We start from the raw sequence: 21,542 nt of genomic DNA on the forward strand, positions 1-21,542 counted from the left end.
TCGTGGTATTCTCTGTCTTCCTTAAAGGCCTCTGAAGAAGGAAGTGCCTGTAAGGTATTTGAATTGAGAGAAACACATTTTTCCTGTTTTCAGGTTCCAAAGAGAAACGTGAATATCTCCAAAAAAGATTCCCTCAGCTTGATGCAAATAGCTTTGCCAATTCTAGAAATACTTCCTTCGAACAACACATACTGAAAGTTACTAATGGCAGAGGTAAGTATAAACACTGGAGGCAACCATCCTGCTATAGTTTAGAAATTTTCATTAGAAGCAAAGAGTGTAGATGACTAGGCAGTGCAAATCTTGTAGGCTATTGTATTGACTTTGTTGAACATTTTTGCAGGTGTTGACCTTGTGTTAAACTCCTTATCAGAAGAGAAACTCCAGGCCAGCCTTCGTTGCCTTGCTCGCCATGGGCGCTTTTTGGAAATTGGCAAATACGATCTGTCCAATAACACACCTCTTGGTAAGATTTTTTGAACATCTATGTGCAAGATATTTCTGGACTCTGCTGGGCAGATGTAGCACAAACTTAGTCATATCTTTTGGACTTATACCTTGCTCTAAGCATAATCAAAGCAGACACTAATAGATGTCTTGAACCAGCTCTTACTCTAAACTTCTTTTTCTTAGCATCATGATATTGTAATGCTTGTAATTAACTTTTTGAACAGAAGAGTTATGTTGGTGGAACTTCCCTAGAACTAGTTCTTCTTAAATTTTATATGTTTTATTTCAATTAAATTCATAGGAATCATTTCATGAAAATGAGAGTTTCATAATTGTTTTCTAATCTGATGTTGCCTCTGATTCATTGTTGTTTTAAAAATGTATGAGAATTTTGCTGGCAGCAGAAGGAATATTAAGGAGGAAGAGTCAAAACTGCATTGCTTCTTGTAGGAATGGCTGTTTTCCTGAAGAACGTGGCTTTTCATGGAATTCTGTTAGATGCTATTTTTGAAGACAAGAACAAAGACTGGGAATTAGTGTCCAACCTACTAGAAGAAGGCATTAAAAATGGTGTAGTAAAACCTTTGCAGACTACTTTGTTTAATAGAGAAGATATAGAAGCTGCCTTCAGATACATGGCACAAGGAAAACACATTGGAAAAGTGGTAATCCAGGTACGGTCCAAGAAGGCTTTGTGAAAGCTGTACTATATAATTGTGGATACTGATACCTGCTGTGAATATCTGTAAAAAAATGAGGGGGGAGGGGAGAGGGTGGGTTGAAGAACAGAGAAGCTGAGAAAGTATATAGTGTTTCTAAAGTGCTAGTATTTATTACTACGTATATTGAGATCTTGTCTTTTTTATAAAATGATTTTAACAGTAGTAAGATCCAAAATAGAAAACATCATAGTGCAAGTAATAATACAGTAGGGTAGGATTTGAATTATGGATTTTACAATAAGGTGACACACAAAATACAACATAACAGAATATTGTACAGCTTCTTAAAACCTAATTAAGTTTAAAATACAGATTTAAAAAATAAATTAAGCAAAACGGAACAAATCTCACCAGATATGATCAAAATAAAGCAAGAGAAAAAAATCAACAAGCTGTTTAATAAAGCCAATGTAATGAAAATAAATAGCACTAACAGCAAAAGGATAGATTTACCCAAGCTCTGATTTTGTTTTGAGTGTTTTCTCAGAAAATAGAATGTATTTCACCAGACAGTTGAGAAGAGGAACAGGTTTTCAGTTTGAGCTTGATACAAATATAGTATCTCAAATTTACGAAGTCTTTCAAGCCTTCTAGGAACTGAAGGAATTTGTTTATGGTCTGTCCAACTCTCTTATCTTTTAAAAAAAATCCTGGAGAATGGATGAAATATCAAATTATTGCAAGGAGGGGATGTCCCTTTTTCACAAGTGGGGAAGCTATTTAGAAATTCAGGCTAATCAGTCTTAATATTGATGAGTTGAAATGTTTTAGAGTAGATCTTTAAATTATTACTTTTTCTATGCCTTGAAAACAAGGTAGGGATTACTAGAACCCACTGACCAGATTTGTCAAGAAGCAATTTGCCAGATTGATTGTGTTTGTATTTTTTATTGGATAATTTGCTTAATAAATTGTGGGAGTGCTGTGAATTAAATATACTGTACATGGTTCAAAAGGACCTGGCAGAGAAGATGGAATATGTGCAGAGAAAGGTATTTTTTTGTTATGAGAAAATCTCAAGAAAGCATATTTCAGATGGTAGAGTATCATGCAGAAGCTGAGAGCTTGCTGCCTATCATCCCAAATTGCAGAGATACAATAATAAAGTGTTACAGGCAGGTTGGCTGTGTTAGGAAAACTTCCTAACAGTGGGAGCAGTCTAACAGTGGAACCAATTACTGAGGAAAGTAGCATGTTCCTTTTCCCTGGATATGTTCAAACCCAAAACTAGATAGGGATATTTAATTTAATTTCTGTGCTGAGAAGAGCATTGAGAAAATTGTTACAGACTCCCATATTGCCAGAATATACAGTTGCATATTTTTATTATTACTATTACTAATAATACTAATAATAATAAAAATATGCCACCCATCTCAATTGTATCCCTGGTATTTTATAACGAAAAACATTTAAAATCAAGACATTACGATCCATGTACAATTATAATGTCTCCAGGATAGCCTTTCCTGCAATACTAATTTAGTGCTATTTCTGTTAGAGAAGGCGGGTGGGGAGAAAGAGAGAGAGAATGAGTCAGTTTTGACCTATATGATGAAATTGCTGTGCCATTTTTCTAGATCCATGAAGAAGAGAAGAACTCCCCCAGAAAGGAAACTAGTTTAACACCTATTCCAGCCATCTCCCGAACATCTTGCCCACCAAACAAGTCATATATCATCACAGGAGGCCTTGGAGGATTTGGGCTCGAATTGGCTCAGTGGTTGGTTGAAAGAGGGGCAAAAATGCTGGTGCTGACATCTCGTTCAGGCATCCGGACAGGTAAGTTGAGCAAATAATAGGGAAGACTGAGTTCCCTGATTCCAGATTGGAAATGCAAATTTTAGTTTTGCTCTTGGCAAAGGCTACACTTCAGTCAAGACAGCAAGGAGTGGTTTGAGAAAGCTTAAGATGGAATTGTGAGTTAATTGTGTGGTAAACTTTTAATACTTCTAAAAGAAATTAGCAATTTATATGGAGCAAGAGCAGATCCTTTTAAAGGATCTAATAATTATGGGAAAGGGAGAATATACTAATCACAACATAAAGGACAATTGTGGTATTTTTGTTTCTTCCAGTTGTAGAAAAAAAATCCTTTTCAATGAGAGGGGAAAATCAGAAATAAAAATTAAATTATGGAAGTTAATATAATTAAACTGTGAATTATACCACTTTTAAGATCTTCCATGCAAAGATAGAGAATACTACAGCTAAAGTACTAAGAAAAAAAAATCACATCAATATTTTGAACATAGTTTTTTGCACACACACAAAGACTTCCTTTCCTGTTATCCCTGGTAACAAGATTCTTTTTTAAATATATATTTTTATTGAAGAAATTTTTGACAAAAAGATAAAAGCAATACAAGTGTTAGACAACAGAAATGAAAAGAAAATAAGGAAGAATGATGTATAAGAAGAAAAGAAAATAGAAAAAGAAAAGGAAAAAAATACAAAGAAGCAGATTTCAATCTTTTTGCCAGTGGTTATAAATGCATTTATATTTTACCATATCTTTATTATTACACCACAGTTTCCTTTTTCCATCAAATAATGGTCAAACTCATAAATCACAAGCTCATTTTCCCCCTCAAAAAAATCAATAAGGGGGTTTCCAGTCATTAGTAAATGTTAAAATTGATCTTTCTCTCAGTAGTTAATTTTGCCATCTCCCAGTAAATTGGCTTATCTCAGAAATAAACAAAGATGTATTCTATGATTATCAGTAGGATGAGTATGATCATAAAAATTGATTTATTTCCCCATTTGGTTGTCAGACATCTGTGTGCACGTAAAACAGAAGAGAAATTCTTGCTTGTTTACCTTCATCAGCAGACGGTGGAAAAGTAAATTGAGTTGTCGTTCGGTCACTAAGTTGTGCCTGACTCTTTGCAACCTCATGCAGCATACCATGCCAGCCCCCACCATCCTCCACTGTATCCAGGAGTTTGCCTAATTCATATTCATTGTGTTGATGATTTTATAGCCAAAATATAGCATAACTGCAGCTAGATTTCAGACTCTCCTGATTTTCAGGTTATCAGGCTAAACGAGTGCAAGAATGGAAACAGCTTGGAGTCCAGGTTCTTGTGTCAACCAGTGATGTTGCTACTCTTGAGGGAGCACAGCAGTTAATACAAGAGGCTTCTCAACTAGGACCTGTTGGGGGTATTTTCAATTTGGCAATGGTGAGTGTCAGGCTCTCAGCATGGCCATAGTTCTGCTAATTTCTTCTCGTTATCTCTCTTCAGATTTGTTTTATTTGACTGTTTATTGTGGACCACTCTAGAAACAGAAAGATCTGACCTCCATCCCCCAAAGACTTGTCTGTTCTTGTTTCTTCCATTTTTTAAACCTTTGCTTTATCCTATTTTCTCATCAGTTTTCAGATTTAAAAAAAGCGTGCCTGAAAAACAATGTATTTTTTTGTAGATACTCTTCCTAATTTATGTATATTTTATAGACAGATTTTTTTAAGGTACATAATTTGGCAAGCATTTTTAACAGATACAGTGCTTTTGGTATGTTGTTTCATTACCATAGTTTTTGAGGCAGATATGTTTGGTGAAAGATTTTTTGTTTTACCAAATCTATGCAACTTTGAATATGTTTTTTTTTAATTAGAAATGTAGTGAAGTGTAATGCTCTTGCAGTGTGGCTGTTTCAGTTTGTATAGTGATTCAAAAAGTGTCAATTAGATGAGCTCATCCTCACCTGTGAGTGAATATATCTAATCTTCAGCATTCCTCAGCCAAAACCCTAATCAAAAAAGAGAAGTAATCAAATGAATTTTTATTTTTTTTCCCCTAGAGTTTGAATTCAGGGGGAAAGATTGAAAGGAAAAAATGAACACTGCAGTAACATGGAAAAATATATATTTGACATTGGCTGAGTGAAAACACTAATGTATATTTCAACATTACCTTGGTTGGATCATTATCTTAGAGCTGTCTAGATTTTATCTTCAAAGACTGTTTGCCCTTCTTAGAAATATGAATATTAAATCATGACAAAGGGCTAATATGTCTGAGAAGTGGTGGTGGTAAAAAATTTAACTCTTGCCTTAGGTGCTATAGGATTGCCTAATTCTTTTTTCATCTGCTCCTCCCAATCAATAGTTACTATTTTCATTTCCATAAAATGTGCACTGACTATAAAGATAATTATAGGTCCTTCTTGTATAGCATAGTAGTTTTGCAATGGGAGCAAGATGTTTTTTGAAGTCTGAGAGATCGTATTTGTTGCTGTTTCTATAGGTGCTGAAGGATGCAATGCTGGAAAATCAGACCCCAGAACTTTTCTATGAAGTCAACAAACCCAAGTATTCAGGAACACTTAATTTGGACCAGTAAGTAGCATGTGAAGAACATCATGTGAAGAACTTAAAGTTGATAATGGTGATCAAGATCTCTTTGAAAATAAATAATCATCTTGTTTATTTTCTTATTCCAGAGTAACCCGCCAAAGGTGCCCCAAACTGGATCACTTTGTAGCCTTCTCTTCAGTAAGCTGTGGAAGAGGAAATGCTGGCCAGAGTAATTATGGTTTTGCCAACTCTACTATGGAACGTATCTGTGAACAGCGGCGACATGATGGCCTTCCTGGTAATTGTCTCATTTTTCACCTTAACAAATTGTATTTATAAAGGCATAAATTAAAGCAAGATTAGATAGACTTAAGTACATGTCATCTGATTTCTCCCACACGTTACCACATCCTTATGCTCATAAACAATAATACTCTTATCGTTGTTTTACACCTGTCCTCTTTAATAACCACCCCCCCTTCTTTTTTCCCTCCAGGTCTAGCAATCCAGTGGGGTGCCATTGGTGATGTAGGAATTGTTTTGGAGACAATGGGCACAAATGACACTGTCATTGGGGGAACTCTACCCCAAAGGATCAGCTCATGCTTGGATGTATTGGATCACTTCCTCAACCAGCCTCACCCTGTCATGTCCAGTTTTGTCTTAGCAGAAAAATTGTTGGCCAAAAGTGATGGAGGTAGCCAGAGGGATCTTGTGGAAGCTGTTGCTCACATTCTTGGTTAGTATCACTGAGAGCCAAAACATGTGGTAGAACTGTGATTTCTCTTTTTTTTAAGTATTTGCTTATTTCTAAGGCCATGAAAAAAAAGAAATAACAACCTACCCAAGGAATACAAAAACTTCAAATCTCATAGCATTCCAGTGAGTACACAAATCACCCAGCCTAGAGTTTATTGGCAGAGCCACATTTTTAAGGCTTTCCTAAAGAACAGCAAAATCAGGGTCATCTGATCCCGAAAAAATGCTGAGCCAGAGGACAAGATTGGCAGCAGAGGAGCCGTGTCATCTCAAAGGGGGAAAATATATATATTTTACTAAGGCTAATTGTAGATTCGAAATAGTTCTGTATGTGACTTCTATGTTATTGTTTATCCCTTTTTTTCACACAATCCATTGCTACTATTCCATAATTTCATTTAGCTGTTTGCAAAGTATACTGCGATCCTGATTTAAGCATGCATCCTACACTTATGAAATAAGCAGGAAGTCAGGTCTGTTATGTTCTGAAGATTTCATTGAGTTGGTGAGCTTCTGCAAGAAGTGTCCATAGGGATTAGTACTGAAGATGTTACTAAGTTACAGATGAAGAAATCAAGATTGCTGTACATCACATGGATGTGGGAGAAACAGAAATCAGAGCAATGCAGAGGAGTGCCTGTAAAGATGTGAACTGATATAGTACTTCTCTCTTCTTGAAAACATAAAAGAAGGCAGAAAATATTAAAGAGATACTGAAACTGAAGATCAGAATCAAAATAATACCACAAATTATCCATAAAGAACATGCATAGGCTTAAGTTTCTAAAATAAGAAATTAATATAAAATGACTTAGAAAGTTACAAGTGAAAAGGATGATTAATTGCTGAAATAGTGTAGGCTTTATAGCTGCTCATGTTCTAACATGATTTAAATGCTAGTCATGATTTTTTAAAACGCAAGGAGGTTTTTTGCTGAGAAAGCAACATTCCCTTTCTCCCATTCTCCTCTCTCCATCCCTCCCTTCCCTTCTCTCTCTCACTTGTTCTGCAGTATTGCTTTGTTTCTATGAGTCACAGTCAAGATATGATGGACGATAATGCCCTGTGTTGTGCCATGACAAATGTTGTTTATGTATATGTAGCAATTGCTGAGCTCTTTCACTTTTTATTTTACCTTTATTAATTCATTATTAGTAATCCAGCTCCTTTGCATTCAGCTGTATATGCTTCATATACATTTATATTTCATCCTAGTGGGTCCTAGTGGGGGTGTCAGATGCCTTGCAGGTTACATCATTTCTAAAAGCTAGAATAGAAATCTGAAGACCTGATGCCATGTCATCTGAGAATATGCAGCTCTCAAGGTCTTAGTTTCTCTTAAACTGTCTGTGTAACTATGTATTGCAAAGACAGAGAAGAAACGGGATAGTACAGAAAGGGTTATGCAGTGTAGCAAGTTATCCCTTTGGTTCTGAATCCCACTCTGCACCAAGGCCTCTCATCCCCAGATGACTTATCTCAAGGGTTAAGGACCATTCTTTGCAATTCATACTCTGGTTAAATTTTAAACAAAATGATCTGTAGAATGTATATACAAAAAGTTGAAATGTGGCTGACCATACTGAAATAATTGTATTTTACATATTGCCTAAAACACAGCTGCCCTATATCTCAAATCATGTTTCATGCATTCCATTAGAATTATATAATAGCAATTCCATCAAGAGATGCCAAGTCAGTAAAATGAGGAAAGCTGTCAAACAAGTGCTAAATCTTGAAGAGACAGCCTAAAAGGGCTGTGCCCATATGACATTAAACAAGTTTTTCTTTTCCTCAGGTGTCCGTGATGTGAACAGTCTGAATGCTGACACCTCTCTGGCTGACTTGGGTTTGGATTCCCTGATGGGAGTTGAAGTCCGCCAAACTCTGGAGCGGGACTATGATATTGTCATGTCAATGAGAGATGTACGGTTGCTTACCATTAACAAACTACGGGAATTTTCTTCTAAATCTGGGACTCAGGACAGTAAGTATGTTTAAACCAACTAAACAGGCTTGGGTATTTTATAGCCCCAGGCCACATCCAACCCTTTGGTTGACCCTGTGGATTGCTTTTATTTTGAAGGCGACTGCTATTTTTTTCCTTCAGTTTAATGCATGCCTAAGCACCTTCCCAGCCCTATTGGTTTGACCCTTCATAACAGTCTTAATTTCTCATGTGGCCTCCTGGGAAGATTAATTGCCCACCCCTGACCTATGATGACAAAGAAAAAAGATAGAAGCAGATAAAACTGTGTTTTTTGCCCAGCCAGTATGGAAAAATGGTATAACAGGAAAATATTAAACCCTCAGCTAGGCTGTGGCCTCAGTCTGAATTTTAGGTGACTTTTATCTAAAAGGAAAACTATATGAGCACCCATTCTCAGAATTTCTGAATTAGAGTTGGCTTGAATCCTAGTGCTTTAGAAGTCAAAGTTTAAAAAAAATATTTAGACTCGTGCCCGACCATCTAATAAACCTTGTACTACACAATATAAATATGTCTATATCTTGCCTTTAGTATTATCCCAGGAAACCAAAGGTGGTCAGACTGACCAACTCAGAGTGGATTTGAATAGCCTCTTGGTTAATCCAGATGGACCAACAATCGTACCACTCAATGAAGTGAAGAACACCGAGTCTCCACTCTTCCTTATTCATCCCATTGAGGGATCCATCACTGTCTTTAACACCCTTGCCTCAAAGCTCCACATACCAAGCTATGGGCTTCAGTGTACCAAAGGTAGCTGTTGTATTTAACACATATATTGGATCTCCAAGCTATATGATAATTTATTGCTGCACTTAGATATAAATATTTAATTTTTTAAAAAAAATATAAGCAGAGGGAGATAACTTAACATCTTCCATTTTTTTTGTCAAAATTTCTATTAGGCTGGCTTGGATTTTTATTGCAGGATTATAAATGTGCTCGTTGAGTACCTGACTCTTTTTCTTAACTTTGTTGTTTTTTATCATTAGCTGCTCCATTGGACAGTATACAGAACCTGGCATCCTATTACATTAACTGTATAAAAGAGATACAGCCAAAAGGCCCTTACCGAATTTCTGGATACTCCTTTGGTGCCTGTGTAGCCTTTGAAATGTGTTGTCAGCTCCAAGCTCAGCAAAGCCCTACCTACCTACCTAACAGCCTCTTCCTGCTCGATGGCTCTCATTCCTACGTAGCGGCACATACTCAGGTAAGAGAGGCTAGGTCTTATCTACCAGGACCACTGGGCAGATCAGCAGTAGCATGCACCTATTTTGTTGCACATGTACATAGCAATCCATTTATGGGATGAATTCATTTCATATTCCAACGTTGTCTTCTATAATACAAATTGGCGACCATAATATTCAATTGTTACCTCATTGTTTGGCACAGGATTCTTCGGGAAATATTCCTATTCTGGGACAGTTCGTGCTTATTACAAATTTACAAATTATCTTAAGCCTTTTATTCAAAGTGTAGTAACCATTTTTATCGTGTGTGTGGTTTCTGAATAATTGTAATTCTTGAATTTCATCACTGTGTTAAAAATTCTTATCATGAAAATTACCTTTGGAATCATTTTTTGAATTTTGAATCATTTCCCATTTCCAGAGTTACAGAGCCAAGCTAACCCCAGGAAATGAAGCTGAAACAGAGACTGAAGCAATGTGTGCCTTTGTCCAGCAGTTCTCTGGCATGGAGTACAATAAGGTAATGGTAGTGGATACTGTTCACTGTTATAGAACATATACTTGCATGTAGACATAAATGTATTTACATAAGCATATGTGTATGCTATTTCCCTTTAGTAAGTATACTGCATTGTGTAGTAACACTTCGACTGATTAATGTATTTATCTGTACTATTTGCAGTTGCTGGAGATTCTTTTGCCCCTACCAAATTTGGAAGCTCGTGCTAATGCTGCAGCAGACCTGATTACTCAAAATCACAAAGATATAAGCCATGAGGCACTCACTTTTGCTGCTATTTCCTTTTACAACAAACTAAAGGCAGCAGATAAGTATGTACCAGAATCCAAATATCACAGCAATGTGACACTGCTGAAAGCAAAGACCCACAATGAGTATGGAGAAGGTCTTGGAGGAGACTACAGGCTTTCAGAGGTTAGTCTGAAAGATTACATGACCCCAATTATGTGGCTTTTCACCTAGTAGGCTTTCTCATCTTAAAGAAACATCAGCTGCACTCTTGATATGTTACAGTAGAAATAAGTCGTATTGATTTAGCATGTATACATGTTGATCTGTCATCCTGTTTCCTACTAAATGCCATGATTCTCCCAAAATAATGGTGTGTTAACTTTTAACTTATTTTAACCAAGTTAGATAGCCAGGAAAGTTTAGAATACAAAATCACTGTGAACTCTTATCTGAAGTGCTTAAGAGGTTTTCAAGAACAATCACTTTTCATTCTTCACTGCCGTACTTCCCAAAATGGACTGCTAATCACACCAAAGCTTATCTATCCTATTTTTCGGTCTATAAGATGCACTTCTCCCCCCCCCCCCCCCCCCCCCCAAAAAGTGGGAGGAAATGGCTGGGCGTCTTATGGAGCGAATGTTGTGGGGGGAGAGGGGGGTTGGGGCAGCAGCGGTGAACTGTCGCCGCCACCATTTGGTGCCGGCGGGGAATGTTGGAGCCTTCGCTACTGAGCAATTGATTGGTGGTGGGATCGGCCTCCCAGAATACCGCCAATCAACTGTTGTAGGCGGCGGGGATTGCTGCCGCCATTCTCCGCCTATCGCTGCAGCCAAATGGTGGTGACAGCAAATGGCAGCAATCCCCACCATCTAGAACAGCTGATCGGCAGTATACCAGGAGGCCTATCCAACCACCAATCAGCTATTCCACAGCAAAGGCTCCAGTATCCCTGGCAGAGGCAGCAGACATGGAGGAGGCAGCAATGGCAGTTTCTGGTTGGCCAGATCACTGATTGGCAGGGCTACGGGAAGCCAGGATCTAGGTGTCGCTCAGCTGAGCAATGGTAGGTGCAATGGAGTGGAGTCCTGACCAGCCACGTGCTGGGGCTACGGTAACATGCTGAAGCTAACCAGGCTGTTTGCTGCAAGCATGCTAGATAGATGAATACAGGATGGATGCTGGGAGGCAGAGCAGATATTTTCCCGCCCTTGTTTTCCTCCTCTAAAGCTAATGTGCGTCTTATGCTCTGGAGTGTCTTATAGATAGAAAAATATGGGAAGTAGTGCACAGAAAAAGAATTAGTTAAAAAAAAAGGAAAATAAAGATTCTCCCTTTCTTCATCATTAAAATTAGAATGAATAGTAAATCACAGGATGATACCTGGTATCATTTTCTCTCTTGCCCTTTTTTGGCACTCTTCCATCATTGCCAGACTTTGAAGCAACTATAAATATATGATGCCACTCTTTCTATTGATTTCTTGCAAAAATAGTCACGATCTACCCATTAATAGCTATAGCTAAAGATAAATGGTTTCTAAGAATGGATATGTGAAAGAAACAGGAACAAAAAGACCTTGCTTTTGTTGTGGCTGACTGAAAGAGATCAAAGAAAGAAATATGGGAAGTAATCTACAGAAAGGAGCCAATATTATAAGCGCAGGACCTTAAGATTTCAAGCAAGCATTCATGGCTGAAATTTGTAATATTTTCTTCTACATCTTTATACCCTTTGCAGGTCTGTGATGGGAAAGTGTTTGTCCATGTTGTTGAAGGAGACCATCGTAGTGTCCTAGAGGGAGAAGGCGTTGAATCTATCATTGGGATCATTCACAGCACATTAGCAGAATCTCGGGACAGTGTTCGAGAAGGCTAGACACTTCTGAAGGCTAGATAACAACCCCAAGAACTTTGTCATCTGCTTGACAGCCAAGCCTAGGGAGTCTTATTGATCAGCATCTCTCCCCAGTACAGTAACATTCTTGTTGCGCAGTTGCAAGGAACAATTCTGATGGCAACAATTTACATCATTTGGCAGAGAAACAAAATTAGGAGCAGACATGTGTATGTGTGTGTTGTACTATGTATTGTATTGTATTGTTGTCTAGAAGTATTCCAAAGGATGTAATGGAATTAACCAAGTCCAGTGACCAAGGATGGAAGCTACAACTGATTTTGGAGACACCTATGTCTGTGAAGGGTCAGTCTGTAGAAATAACAGTACATTAATTCCACTGAGGCTCTTTTGTACCTATTATTTTTAACTTGAAATAGTCTAGGTATTTATTGCATTGTTATTTTACTAGAAGTGCATTGTTTTAATTTGTAACTGACTAAACAATAAGAATGAAATACTCCATTTAGGAGTATATTTTTCTCCCGCTTAATCATCTTTTTTAAAAAAAAAATAAACTAAAATTTGTTTTAAACTCCTGTCATTTAGAGGGAACGGAAAGTTCCCCACACAAGCAAAGCCTTTCTCTGCTTTGCTTAGTATGGGCTTCTTTTGCGAAATTGCCAAACTTTTATCCAGGTTCTGAAGTAAGGATACGGTAATTCCGGGCATATATAGTGGCATGCTTTTTTGGCCAAGAATGAGATCCAATTATCAAAATTTTAAATACTTCCTTTCACTTATTTGGGAATGCATAAATTAAGTACATACACTCTTCTAAGCCCAACATCTCCCCAAAATGCTTTTGGTTTAGTTTGTTTATTCCCTATTTGCAACTTTAAGAATTGTGATTTACAGTTTCTTGTTGACAAGAATCTGAATCCTTCTTTCCCCATTCTTCAAGCAGAACTTGGTAGTAATTTTCAATACCTGCAAAACTTCCTATGTAAAAAATAATTTAAAAATTACTGGAGTTGATTACATTTCTTCTTTTATTTTTGCCTCTTTTGTGTTGGAGATGATTGTAGAAGAGTCAGTGCATTTCTGCTGCAATAATGATACAGTGGAGATACTCTGAAAAACCAGCAATGAGAGGAACTGTAGTGCCTCTCCAAACTCTTTGAGTCCAGTTTCTCAGCTGGATTATTTTACTAGCATCGGGGCACACACATTTCATACTTGCTGAGAATGAGTTGGCTAGCCATCCTCTGTGGACATGCAGCTACATGCATGCTTTTAGTTCTTAATTAATCTTTGAAATGAAAAATGGAAAAAAAATCTGTCCATTGTTTGTGCTTTCCCCCCTTTTTATGTTTACATTAGGAAAAACTCTATGCATATTTTTTTCTGCAGCTGTTCTTGAATTAAACACTTTAAATCTGCCATACGATTCATTGTCTATTTTTACATTTCTTCCACTTTTTTTTCTGCTGGGTTTTTTTTTTTTTTTTGGAAGAAAAATAGATCTTAATATATTCAGATTGGAGTGGTTGATTGACTGCATAAACGTATTTTCCAAGTACCTTAATCTGTGTCTTCCATTTGGTTTAATACTTAAAGCTGGTGAAAACAAAAATTATGTGACAATATTTTTTACAATTGGAAAGCTCTAGCTGCCTTCACTCCCAATAGCAGAATGGGACTAACATTTATATATAATTGAAAAGACAATGCAAAATATGAGAATAAGTATAAATACAGGTTGTCCTTGGCTTACAACCATTCATTTAGTGACTTATGATTGGTTTTTCACACAACCATTGCAGCATCCCGATGATCATGTGATCAAAATCCAGGTGTTTGACAACTGGCATGTATTTGACAGTTGCACTGTTCTGGAGTCATGTGATCACCAAGCCTTCCCAGCAGGCTTTTGACAAGCAAAGTCAATGGGAGAAGCCAGATTCACTTAAGAGCTTCAGTGATTCATTTAACAACTGCGGCAAAAATGGTCATAAAATGGAGCACAACTCAATTGTCTTGCTTAGCAATGGAAATTTAAAAGCTACATTGTGGTCGTTAAGTTGAAGACTACCTGTATTACAGAAAAAAAATCCTTCTGAAGGCAACCATTATACCAGCAGCATTAAAATATGCTTTAAAGGGACGTTATCAGAAATTATTCTGCCTCATAACAAGTGAACAATAACAAAACTGAATACATTACCCATACGATTATTCCAAATTGCTTTTGCGCTAAATTCCTAAAATGCAAGGTTCCACTGGCTGCTTTTAAAACATTTTAACACAACATTATAAAGAGTACATAAGCACATGTTAACATGATTTGTGCCATGTCTGAATTTGTCTTTAGTTCATTCAATGGATAATCTTGGGAGGAAAAGAGGGCCCACCACATATTCACTCCACTTTTTAAGCATCTTCACTTCCTCCACAGCTATTGTCTAGCAAGAACCACTGACTCACTTTTGAATGCTTGTTGATAAAAATAAAATACATATTTCTGAATTAGGACAATGTAGCAGAAATAAATTTAATGGGTGATAATTCTTGCAACCAAATATTCTACCAAAGCTATTTTAAAATTAGCTGTGTGTGTGTGTGCATGCGTACATACATACGTACCTACCTGCCTACCTGCATACATATTCATGAATGCCAAGACTGGAACCTAAAACAACTACTGGGACTTAGATGTCAGGAAATAGTAGTCATAGCTTTTGCACTGTTTATTGCAAGACAGCAAGGTCTTGTAACTAGTTAAATATATTTTTAATAGAATTTGCTCAAATAAATACCTAATGCCACTTTTGTTACAGCCTCTTACGTACAACTGGGTGTGTGTATAAATTAATGTAAAAAATCATTACCTATTCAGAATCAGTTGAGTCACAAATATTTGAGTAAGCTGTCTGTTTGAAATTCTCACAGGTAGTGCATATCACTTGCCAGTTGGATGGATTTACTATAATTTCACCACAATCTTAATTTACCATGCCTCCTCTTCAGGCTTCTCTTTAAAGTATCAGCATCTTCCCATTATCCCATAGCACAATGACGTGTCAGGAAGTTCCCACCTTGTATCCCAAACCATGGCTGCTACTGCTTTTGCATACTAAAAGGCAACATATGTATGGTAGTCCTCAGATTACAGCCACTCGTTTAGTGATGGTTCAAAGTTATGGTGGTGCTGAAAAAGGAGGACTTGCTATTAGCCACAAAGTTGTGGCTATTGCAGCATCCCTGTGGTTATATGATTGTGGTTTGAGTGTTTGGTAACTGCCTCACAGTTACAACAATTGCAGTGTCCTGTGGTAATGTGATCACGATTGTGACTTTCACTTGCAAAGTTACTCATATTCCATAGTGCCTGTCTACGCTCCTTAGTGCTTCCTGTGATACCCCCACACCCACCCACACTTAGTAGTGCTGCCCATGGCATCTGCCTATGGTCTTTAGTAGCTGCCTGCTGAATTTGCCTGTCCAGCCTTAGCAGTCATCCACAGCTCTCCCCTGCCAGCCTGCTTGACTTGGACTCCTGCCTCTTTCCATATGGTCATGGGAGGCCCTCATTTAATGACCCATTCAGTTCTGGTCTTAGACTGCAACCAGGATTGCTGGGATTGCCATTGCTAAGTGATGCAGTCATAAAGCAGAATGTTACATGTCACAATTCAACACTTAGCAACAGAAATTCCAGTCTCAACTGCAGCTGTAATTGAAGACTACCTCTAATATTGGCTATCTTATCAGACAAAATCTTTCCAAAACTCAGTATAAAGCAAAATTGGAGTCTGACTTGATAAAGAAGTCATGAGACCTAAAACATAATGTTTAAAAGACAGCAAATTACAAATTACTTTAGAAATTACATTTTACCTGTTGCTGTGATTTCAAGCTGCAAGCACAATGAACAGAACAGAAGAGTACAAGGCACGGGGTTCACCATTAGATCTGACTAACACTTAATGTCAGCATTTATTGGTAACAGGATTTCTTGTCAATAAGTCAGGGATTACAAATCTGTAGACTTTAGCACACCATTATGTCCTGGGAGCCTCCTGAAATGGGCAGGCCTGAAATGTTTATATCAGTTTTGTCCCTAATTCTCTGCAAACCCCTTGAACAAAATAACAAAGTAAGCATTTCAGGTCTGCTGACTCCACTTTCAGTCATGAGCCATGTCCTCTGCCATGCTGTGTTACCATTATACTGAAGTTTGAGGTTGAAATACTTATCTGATTATGTAAAATATAAAAGTACATACTTTAAAATAAAAAGACACTTATCTTTCCATTTGGCACACTATCAGGAGATTCTTTCTATTCATACTGCACAAAGGACATGAGCATCTCACAACAAAATAGTCATCTAAGAACTGAGTGAGCAAAACTACAAGTAGTCCTCAATTTACAACAATTCATTTAGTGACCTTTCAAAGTTACAACGGCACTGAAAAGAGTAACTTATGACCATTTTTCACACTTTTACACACTTATGACCGCTACAGCATCCCCATGATCATATGATCAAAATTCTAATGCTTGACAGCTAACTCATCTTTATGACAGTCGCAGTGTCCTGGGTGTCATGTGATCACCTTTTGTTGCCTTCTGACAAGCACAGTCAATGGGAAAGCCAGATTCACGTAACAACTGGGTTACTAATTTAACAACCGCAGTGATTCATGTAACAACTGTGGCAAGAAAGGTCATAAAATGGGGCAAAATTCATTTAACAAATGTCTTACCTAGCAACATAAATTTTGGGCTCTATTGTGGTCACACATACCTGTATTATCCCTTTCTCATTTGATCCTGGCCATGCTACAAAATGTTCTAGGCAAGATATTTCTGCTCTGCCCCTGAGACTGTGATGGCGAACCTATGGCACACATGCCAGAGGTGGCACGCAGAGCCATTTGTGCGGGCATGCGAGCCCCAGTCAAACTTACCTGCACTGCACATGTGCATGCCTCCCAGCTGATTGTCAGCCCGTTTGATGCCGTTTTCACCCTCTTGGAGGCTCGAAGGGAGCCTCTGCAGCCTTAGGAGGACACAAAACAAGCACTTCTGGTATTTCCAGAAAGCCCGTTTTTTGGCCTCCTGAGGCTGCAGAGGCTCCCTTCGAGCTTCCAGGAGGGCAAAAACGGCCTCAAAGTGGCCGAAAATCAGCTGGGAGGCATGCGCATGCACAGTACAGGTAAGGGGGGCAGGGTGTTGCATGCATTGTGGGTGCCAGCATGCGTGCATTTTTGGCACACCACAACAAAAAGGTTTGCCATCACTGCCCTAGGACATTGCCTTCATCTCCATCCCAGCCTGAGATTCTACAGCTGTACCAGAATAGAGGAGCATTTTCTCTCCTTGTCTCCATGCTGTTGAAAGGTGACCTCAAGAGTATAAAATCTGCCGGGCTTTGCCACAATTAAGTGACTGGGCTGCAGTGATCTGAAACTGAGCCAGGAGAGATGCTGGCTGACTTTTTGGCAGACTGCTAAATGATTCTTTCCCCAAAAAGGTGCTTTTTCTGGAGGAAACAGGACTTCTTGTTTTTTCTTTTGAAGCTTGTCATCCAAGAAGCTTCTTCAGCACTGACAGGATAGTGGGGAATGGAAGGATTTATATTCCTTGTAGACAGTTGGTCATTTGCATCCCTTTAGAGAGGGTCGTTGAAGCACTTGGAGGTTTATCTGTGTCCTCAAGGTCACCTGAGTCCTGCTCCTGGTTCCTGTAATCTGCAATTTTTTTCTCTGGAAATCCATTCCTGTTCCCACACCATTCAAAGGGTGTTCATCCCAAATTGTATAGCTAAAAGTCTGTAGAGCAGAAGTCCAGTTGCCTCCGGAAAAAGCACCTTCGGGACAACCGTGACCTGGATGACTGAGAATCTCTAACGAGTCTTTCCCGGAAAGCAGAAACCCTAACCTAACCCTACATTATTTTTCGTCAATTCCCTCTTCCGGGGAAGCCGACTTTCCTCAGCTCAGTACAACAGAGCGACTCTTCATTTTTTTTATTTTGTCAAGCGATTATAAGATAACGTGTAAGTATAAACATAGTTATAAATACATGAAATGGGTACATATAAGAAAAATAAAAAGAAACAATAGGACAGGAACGGTAGGCACTGTGGCTTTTCACTGCCTGCTTCCTGGCGACGACAGGGTCTGGACTCAGAGCCCTGGGCCTTCTCATGGTAAATAAATAAAACACGGCACCAGTGTTTACTCGGGATGAAAAAGGCACTTTAATAATGGTGGGTACTCCTTTTATAGGCTACATGCATACGTCATAGCAGGACAAAGAAGCTTTCTACATAATTATGCTAATGCAAACCTATGCCATAGCTGATATCTTATGCTCCTACTTCTTAGCTCCTCCCAGTTACTCTTATCTCCATAACTTTCGTTTCTCCCATATTACTCTCATTTCTCAGTTTCTCCAGCTAGTACTTTTTCACACAGCACCTTATCACGTGGCTACATTCCATTGTCCATCCATCACTTTTACAAGGTTGAGCATTGCCACGTTTACCGTATCAGTCAGTACCAGTACATTGCAACATCTCCTCTGTTTTTATTTTTTTGGAAAGTGATATCAACACTACCTAATGGTAATTTTTGCTCGCCCCCTCCTCTTCTGAGTCTGAGGCTTGCAAATGCATTAGGATGCATGTTCTATCCTTACCAACACTTTTGATGATTTCGTCGTTGTCTGAGTCCGAGGAGAATGATAACAAAGGTTGCTTTTCTTGTGTATGGGATATGAGAATATTTACCTGTTTTTGAGTTCGTGACAGGTTGGAATCCAACTGGCTTAATCTGCGTTTTAAGAAGGCCAAAACTTTGCCCAAAATACAAGGGCCAATGGTACAGAGCACAAGTAGGAGAATAAGAGGACCAGCAATGGCAGATACTAAGGTGGTTAACCATGGGGAGAAGTTGAACAGACCCTGATACCATGTGTGTTGAGCCTCTCGTTCTTTTTGCCTTTCCTTTAGTCTCTTATCTAACTCTTTCATAGAATCTAAAACCACTCCTGAACTATCTGCATAAAAACAACATTCTTCTTTCAGTGCTGCACATAACCCACCCTGCTTGAGGAACAACAAATCTAAACCTCTTCTATTCTGTAAAACAACTTCAGATAGGGAAGTGAGGGAGTTCTGCAAAGCAACTATAGATTGTTCAATGCGGCGTAAGTCTGCATCTATGGTGGCGCTTAAATGGCGAAAATGCTGATCAGAAGTAACAAGGCCAGCTATACCTGTGGCCGCTCCAGAAGCTCCTAATCCCAGCAGTACAGCTAGCGTTAAGGCAGTTACTACTTCTCTTTTTGCTCTAAGGTTATATTGTCTAGGTTCTAGTAAAGAAACAAAATCTTCTGAGTTATATACATCAATTTGGGGAAGCAATTGTACCTGAATACAAAATGATTTTTGCTTGATTAAAGTATCCCCACTGGCACAGGCTGTCAGTCCCATAGAGCATGCCCACATTGAGGCATCTCCAGGAATGAAGTATTGACCCTGGAGGCGTTTGCTGATATTGCCTCCGGAGGTGGTAAATACCTGGGTCCATCCTCCTGTATTAAGGTTGAGTCGGTGAGCCGGTATGTACATGTCACATAGGTGCTTTCCTGTGGTGGCATTTAAACAGAATTGTGAGTAATTCTCAGGTATGTGGCCCAAACAGCAGCCTTGTCCTATTATGGAAGTGATAGTGATGGTGGTACTATCGTGCCATCTACATTGGGAGTCCGAGGTGTCATTTCTTATGGCCTGTGCGGATCCAACTGCTTCATAAAATGGCAGAGTGGGAGACAAGCATAACCAACAATAAGTGTTAGAAGCATTCAGGACACTATAGGAAGATCGGAGAAGTGGCAGCAGGGGATTAGTTGTTGTTGGTAAAGGTTATAGAAAGGAAGATTTAATTTCCTTGGCACTTGGTCCCACAGGGTCAGAGGTGGGTATGTGTACGTGTCGTTGTATGTAAAAAATGTTGCCAGAATCATACCCCATGGTGTCATACACTCTTCCCCCCCACTTTGCTCCAGTGTCCCATAATGTAGATGCTTTCCCCCTTGCAGTGAATTCCACAGTGACCATGTTACAGCGGACCTTTTTTGGCCCTTCACAAGATCTATCCTCCTTTGAACGGGAAAGGGTGATTAAGTCATTTTCATAGGGAGGGCTCCACCAGATGTGACCAGTGGATACACAGCTCCAGGATTTGCAAAAGTAGTCCGATAGGCCACCGCAAGTGTATTGATGGTCTGGAGAGGTGTCATGACCTGGGCAGACATAAAGGTGGAGTTTTTTCACTAGGTTTGAGCTTGGTTGTGGAGTCTCAAATCCTGTCTTTGTATATGCTGTTTTGCCCACGATCATTTCAGCGAAATCAAATTGTAAGTGTGGGAAATAAGTGTCAATTTTGGCATAGCTGTGTGTTGAATTCAATACCTGCCCATATACGTCCTTGATGACCCATGTGATGTTGTATGGTTTGTGGGCGTTAAGGCTGGTGGGTGTCCCATCAGTCCAGCGAAACGAACAGCCAAGCAGGAAGAAGAAGAGTGCTGTCATCTTTTTCGGGTGATGGCTCCGCTGGTTGTGGGCGGTGATATGGGCGGACACACCTTGCAGGAACCCAAAGAGTTCTGTCAGGAAGCTGGACTGCTGCGTAGCCTCGACCCCAGGTGATCAATTCGGCAGGTCCTTTCCACGCAGGATCAGGTAACTGTCTATAATAGACAAGTGGTCTCGAAGTGGGAACAGGTGGTTTAGTAAAGTGTCGAGACGCAGCAGACAGGGGAGGGGTGCCAGTGAGATTGAGGAAGTTAAGCGTATACAGACAAACATTTAACACATTTTGTAATACTGGGAGGCTAGGGGGGCCCTTAAGGCCATTTGACCCCATGTATCGTTGTAATGCCAATTTTAAGGTTTGGTGAGCCCTTTCAACAATAGCTTGCCCCTGGCTATTGTAGGCAATCCCAAACTTGTGGATAATGGACCAGTGATGGCAGAACTCAGAAAATTGAGAGCTGATATAGGCTGGTGCATTATCTGTTTTTAGATTTTTTGGCGGTCCCAGTACTACGAAGGTCCGAATACAATGATTGATAACGTGCTTTGACATTTCTCCCCTTTGAGGGGTGGCCATGATGAACCCTGAATAGGTGTCAATAGACACATGAAGGTATTTCCAAGGGGCAAAAGGTGAGAATTGAGTGACATCCATTTGCCATGTCTCACAAGCCTGTATGCCCCTGGGATTAATCCCTTGAGGAAAGTTTTTGCTTGCAAACTGCAAGTGGGGCATTATTTGTATGATTGCAGTTGCTTCTTCCAGAGAAATGCCAAATTGTTTAACCAGAGCCTTTTTGTTTTGATGAAAATAACTATGACTTTCCCCTGCTAATAGAGGGGAAGGTTGAGGCATCTTAATACTGATAGGAAGTACTTTACAGGCAGTATCAGCTACCTGGTTCCCTTCTGAAAGGAAACC

At 39.1% G+C, this 21,542-nt stretch overlaps 1 protein-coding gene across 1 annotated transcript in view; it reads left to right on the forward strand.

Annotated features, from left to right (window-relative positions):
* Positions 1–13,450, forward strand: part of FASN (fatty acid synthase) — a 51,951-nt gene extending 38,501 nt beyond the window's left edge. Inside the window, exons 30-43 of the mRNA XM_026701880.2 lie at positions 94–213; positions 344–466; positions 901–1,124; positions 2,753–2,954; positions 4,209–4,360; positions 5,429–5,520; positions 5,625–5,776; positions 5,975–6,217; positions 8,036–8,224; positions 8,759–8,980; positions 9,220–9,440; positions 9,845–9,943; positions 10,106–10,357; positions 11,912–13,450. Coding sequence (XP_026557665.2) covers positions 94–213; positions 344–466; positions 901–1,124; positions 2,753–2,954; positions 4,209–4,360; positions 5,429–5,520; positions 5,625–5,776; positions 5,975–6,217; positions 8,036–8,224; positions 8,759–8,980; positions 9,220–9,440; positions 9,845–9,943; positions 10,106–10,357; positions 11,912–12,049 — 2,429 coding nt within the window. The 3' untranslated portion in view covers positions 12,050–13,450. The remainder of the gene's footprint in view (positions 1–93; positions 214–343; positions 467–900; positions 1,125–2,752; positions 2,955–4,208; positions 4,361–5,428; positions 5,521–5,624; positions 5,777–5,974; positions 6,218–8,035; positions 8,225–8,758; positions 8,981–9,219; positions 9,441–9,844; positions 9,944–10,105; positions 10,358–11,911) is intronic.
* Positions 13,451–21,542: the final 8,092 nt, after the last annotated feature.

This window comes from Pseudonaja textilis, chromosome 2, assembly GCF_049901715.1.
Source record: "Pseudonaja textilis isolate UNSWEBS1 chromosome 2, rPseTex1.2, whole genome shotgun sequence".
In the NCBI taxonomy this organism is placed as follows: Eukaryota; Metazoa; Chordata; class Lepidosauria; order Squamata; family Elapidae; genus Pseudonaja; species Pseudonaja textilis.